At 37.1% G+C, this 5,791-nt stretch overlaps 1 protein-coding gene across 1 annotated transcript in view; it reads left to right on the top strand.

Annotated features, from left to right (window-relative positions):
- Positions 1 to 5,791, top strand: part of LOC106517548 (contactin-associated protein-like 2) — a gene marked incomplete at both ends in the record, with an annotated part of 175,923 nt that overhangs the window by 27,157 nt on the left and 142,975 nt on the right. The window contains 3 exon segments of the mRNA XM_014008447.1: positions 1,231 to 1,283; positions 1,456 to 1,606; positions 2,159 to 2,343. Of these exon segments, the coding sequence (XP_013863901.1) occupies positions 1,231 to 1,283; positions 1,456 to 1,606; positions 2,159 to 2,343 (389 nt within the window).

Below are 5,791 nucleotides of genomic sequence, written 5' to 3'. Positions count from 1 at the left end.
ATATATATGACATCAAAAAAATGAAGTTCCTTTTCTGCACAATCATATCTGTATTATCATATAATGATTGGAAGGTACTGCCACTGTCTGTACCAAAAAAAACCGTAAATGAAGGGACAGAAGCTAGAATGGAAACTAGTTAGAGAACAAAAATAAGAAGGTAATAATAATAATGATGATATATATATAATAATGATAATAATACAGAAGGGAGTAACAGAAGTGAATAAAAATCAAAAGAGACATGGTTTTTGATTTGCTGGAGGATGTTTATCAGTCATGCTTAGTGTACTCGGGTTTTATATAAGTGAAAAATCAAGAACCAGAGTTTCTTGATTGAGAGCAGCATGAGTGGAAATGTGTCTATAATGATCAAATCTTTCTCAAGCTGTGTTATACTATCATGTCCTGTACACACTCCCTCCACCATCTCCAACCTATCATATCACACAGACGCACAACCGTTCTTGCCATAAACCACTTGAAAACTTAGAGTGGAGATAGAAAGAACGTGTCTCATGCACCACGTTTTATATCTCCTCTGAGGACCCAGTCGTGGTCTCTTGTTTAAGCTCAACTATTCTGGTCTATGGCAAATACCCAACCACCCTACAGTATTTAGATCACACAGACATTGGGGAATATCAATCACATTGCTATTTTAAAGTGTCCTTGTAATTTAGAGCAGTGAGATAAAAAGCCAACATCTACAAGTAGAGACGTAATATCTGAAGAAAGTGAAATCCATCAGTTTTCACATTTAGTTAAGTTCATGTTAAACTTAGAGTAAAGTATGTACAAATGCAATACAGTCCACAATCTGAGCGTGGCATCTCATATTATCATATCAAATTATGTTATGTTCAAGGTAACTTCAAAGACAAAAGATACACTAAAACTCTGGTATTACTAAATGCAACTCTCGATATAAATTCCTTTAACGGAGGTCTAGTCTTTCATTCGAAATATTCTAATGGGATTTACGATGTTGTTTTTCTTCTATAAATTCACAAGTATAGGTCAATGTAAGGAGGTAATCATCTGTAAATTTCAGTTTTTGCTTTTGTCTACACCCACAACATTTTTAAAGCTTGTAAATAAATTAACAGTAAAATCTTGGCTCATTAATTTGTGTGTTTGTGTGYGTGTTCATGCATATTGTGTGATTACGATCTGCAATCAATATTTTTTAATTTACTCTAATCGTGTGTCTGCTGCCCTCTCATGCAGGGGCAGACGTCATCAACTTTGACGGGCAGGGGGTCATCTCATATCGTTTTAAGGTACAGATTTTCTTTCCTATTCCCAATATTTTTCTTTCAAAATGCATACAGTAGTTTGATCTCATGCAAAAAAAAATTTAATCATTCAAAGTACATCAAATGTTTCACTTCATAATGTGCGGCATGGATTGTAAATAACCTTGGAGGGATGGTGGTGGTAATATTTGTGCAGGTTAAGAAGATGAAGATCATTAAGGACGTGATCGCCCTGAGGTTCAAGACATCAGAAAGTGAGGGCGTCATTCTCCACGGGGAGGGCCAGCAGGGAGACTACATCACCCTGGAACTTCGCATGGCCAAGTTACAACTACAGATAAACCTGGGTGAGCAGCAAATGTGTGTCACTTACTCAGAAAACTAAAGATTGTCAAACCGCTTCATTAAAAAACAAAAATAACTACGGCTGTGTGGAGAGAATCAACAGTAATTCTGCTTTTAGACATTTTTATACTGTTTGAGTTCCGGTGAAGTTAATGTACAACCAAACTAAAACAAGACATGGAAATGTGAAGCATCATTTGTTGCCAATRGACAAAAGGTAGTGTAAGTATTGAGGGCAAAACAACAATCTGAGCCATCAGAGTTTTTAAAACTATCAGTTTTCATATTTTAAATAAGTTTTATTCTATTTTATGAAACAACAACTTTTTGATCATGTAACGTTTGCAAATTCTACATAACTCCTGTCTTGTCTCAGCCCCAGTTTTGGCTACATCTGCCCTTGTTGGGGTCTTTTTAACTTTGTTAAATACCTTCTGAAATATTTGTCTGCCCACCATGCTGCCTACATTCTTGGGTTCTAATCACCAACCAGCCCACTGTCATAGTCCTCCAGGGGAGATCTTGTAACTCATATACGTAAATGTTTGTTACAGGCAGTAACCAGTACGGCTCCATTCTGGGACATACCTCTGTGACCACCGGCAGTCTTTTGGATGACAACCACTGGCACTTAGTGATGATTGAACGCTACCGTCGCAACGTCAACTTCACCTTGGATGGACACACTCAGCACTTCAGGACCAATGGAGAGTTTGATCATCTTGATTTAGACTATGAGGTAAAGAGTTTATTGAGTATTATGCACCACAGAACACAGACAGAGAATATAAATATATGCTTGTAAGCAATGAGGGAATGAAATAAGTAAATGATCATTGGAGAGACAGTGGACACACAGTTACTGCAGGTCAACAGCTCAGGGGCCAAACATCCAGCAGTTTGTTTTGCTGTCTTAAATCATTAATACAACATATCCTATAAAAGTAGTGATAATTAAACAATATAAACAAAAAGTAACACATTACGCCTCCTATTTAACACAAATCTTATTTTGACATCTCTGACTTGCCAAATTTTAAACCAATTTTATTTTCACTTTCATAGTTTTATCTTCTTGTGATTTTAACTGTCTTGAGTTTTCCTAGAAATGTTTTTACTAGCTTTTAGCCAACATTCCGATGTTTCTGTAGATACCAAACATGTCTATATTTAACTAAAAGAACTTAGAGTAATAAAAGTAGAAAACCGGGGGTTTGGGCTTAAGAGATGAAGGAACCAATTGGCGGGCCGAACTTTGGTCGCAAGCCGCCAGTTGAAAAGCCCTGGTGTAAGGGGTTGTGTTGTCCATTTGTACCAGACTTTATTTTTTGTAGTAATTTTCTTGATTTTATTTTAGTTTTTAAATTAGGCATTTTACTTATTTATTTTTCCTGTATTTTGTTTTGTTTTTTTTATTTAATTTGTTTTTTTGCATGAGCTGTTTGAATGTTGATTCCGTACAGCACTTTGGTCTGCTGTGGTGCAAAAAGTGCTTTACAAATAAAGTTGGACTGGAAAATAAATGAAAGTCAATGCAAAGTCCCCATGAGGGTAGAAAAACCAACATGTGTGTTCATATAGCATTGGCAAAATATTTGAAGAACCCCTGCAGTTATCACTGGATGAACATCTGCAACTGGTGGCATGTTTCCAGTGTCCTAAAATATGTTTTAAACAATGGTTTGGGTTTATATTGACTTATAAGTGATGCATGAAGGAAAACAAGTTTTTTTTATTTTCTTTCTTTTTTTTTTAACCAGTGCACCCTGCTCATTTAGCAATTAGTTGCTCTACAATTCATATCTTTGTTATCCCAGTTTTTGTGCATTTAGTTTGTGTTTTCATCCAAAGATTTTGGGCTACTCCCACAGTTCAAGGACATTAACATTACGTAATTAGTGATGTTAAAGTGACCGTGAAAAATGAGTGCAATATACCGGTGATCTATCCAGGATTTATACCTGGAAACAGATCCAGCCCCAAACTACTCAGACAGGAATAAGATGGGTTTGGAGATAGTGTTTCTAAATCTGAAAATGGAAACTGGCTTCAAGGCTTTTCAAAACTTCAGCACAATCTCTGCTTCAGAATCAGTCAACTGTGTCAAAGTTCTGAGCAAATTGCAAAACTGTTAACGTGAGCAGTTTTCAGATGGTRGAAACACAATTAACCAGTCGTTTCAAACCTGTGAGGGACTTTGTTTTGTTTTAGCCTCCGTTTGTGACCTCGTTTTATTTCCCTCCCATTTCAGGCTCATTGCTTGTCTTTGCTGATCTGCAACAGCGTTTAAAYGTCTCATCACTGGTAGTCAGTACAGTGCACTGATACCACACAGGAAATTAAATATTGGCTTCCCAGTGTGCCGTGGTACTAATCCATAAAACTCACATAATTAACGTCAGCAAGTAATGGAATGCAACGCGTTCAACTAATAATACTAAAAACAGGAAATTGATTGTGGAATGCATAGGGTACAAGGGAGTGTGTACGGTGAGGCTAAAAGGGCACGAGTGTGTGTGTGTGTGTGTGTGTGTTTGTTTTGTGTTTTTATTGATATGCTTGTGTGTGACTGTGTGACCTTTGCTGGATATTGCTGATATGGCTGATCCATCCCTGTGTTAAGTGGGATGCTGAGAAATGGGGCAGGACAAAGCACAGTCCAATTAAAAGTGAAGCGGTTGAATTAAGGGATCTTCAGGGAAATCTATACAACCGAGTGTACTGTACCAAGAGGTTTTGCGTGTTTGTGTCTGCGGTGCGTCCTAAATGTATCCAGATTAAATCGTTTTACAAATAACAAAACTGTGACCGGCCATTTAAGTAAAGTGGACACTGTGCTCCATTTGATCCTCACTCTCCAGTTTGAACGCATTTTCCTTTTTATCAGTTTGACCCCTGCTTCCATTTCAGCCTCTGCGTAGGCTACATATCCGGGTGCATCAAAGTCTACGCTTGGCAGTAATTACTGATTGTTGGAGCGTCACCGAAAGCACATATACAAATCAAAGGTGAACAAAAATGCACTGTCTGACTGGCAGGCACACAGGCTAGTTGCACACGTCCTTCTATTAGCTTTGCTTCCTTCAAGGCCTATAACTGTTTTAAAAGAAAAGAAAAAAAMCACTGAACACATGTATAACTGTAGAAAAAATGTGAAAAACGTTTTACATTTTCATTAACCGTGTGTCCTTTGGCACTTTCCATCAGATGTGGGTTTATTATTCTCTCCTCATCTTGGTTTTCTTCTCATTGGATTTGTTTTCTACTAACCATTGTCGGCACTATCTGTGCTTTTCTTCACTGCTACCAGGGTCACAACTGACCATTTTTGTACCMATCATTTTTGCTGCAAATGTACTAATATGCTTCTATTGTTCTGTTTCTGTGTGCCAAAAGATTATTGCACAAAATAATTCTAAATCTAACTTAAATCTTGTTCATTGTTGAAAACAAAAATCTAGAGTTTTTTCCGAGTGTTTCCGGAGTTAAAAACTTCTCATTTTGTCACAAAGTTTTKATTTGATGTATGTTGACATGTCTGCTTACAGAACAAAACTGATTACTGACAGTAAATAAGATTCAACATCCACAAATTCATGTGTTCTTTCATTACTTCTACATGGTGAGATGGCAGTGGAACCATGATATCGTCAGAACTGATCTCAGACATTTTCCCCAGTTAACTGATGACTGATAGATGTATAACACCAGCTGATTGTTGCAGTCTGGCTGCCAAATGCTCATTTTTCTTTACAACTTTGTCTGTCGGTGACTGGCGCACTTAAACTGAAAGAAGCAGAGTGGGAGGAGCAGCATAAGGTCAATAGTGGAAGCACAGATCTGAAGCTCATTTCTATTTTTGATTTTGATTTGATTTATTGATTTAACAGGAAAAGATTACTAAAAATCAAGCCTGACTCAGCATAATTTTTGGTTCAAAAGAGAAAAGTTTTAAGTGAAGCAATAGAAGTTGGACTAGAACCCTGAGAGAAGGAATAAAATCAGCTGCCTCCTGACAGATCAGTTTGATACATGATTAAATTAGAACAATCTGATTCACTGTAAGTGTTACACCGGTGACAACATTGGCGAGACAAACATAGTTCATTATGGATGCACAGATTGCAGTTTTCTGACCTGCTGATTTCATTTTTGACCGATATCACATACTGTATATACGTATATAT

The sequence above is a fragment of the Austrofundulus limnaeus genome, unplaced genomic scaffold (genome assembly GCF_001266775.1).
Source record: "Austrofundulus limnaeus strain Quisiro unplaced genomic scaffold, Austrofundulus_limnaeus-1.0 Scaffold50, whole genome shotgun sequence".
NCBI lineage: Eukaryota > Metazoa > Chordata > Actinopteri > Cyprinodontiformes > Rivulidae > Austrofundulus > Austrofundulus limnaeus.
Note: the sequence above shows the minus strand (reverse complement) of the source record. Positions and strands in the feature narration are given on the sequence as shown.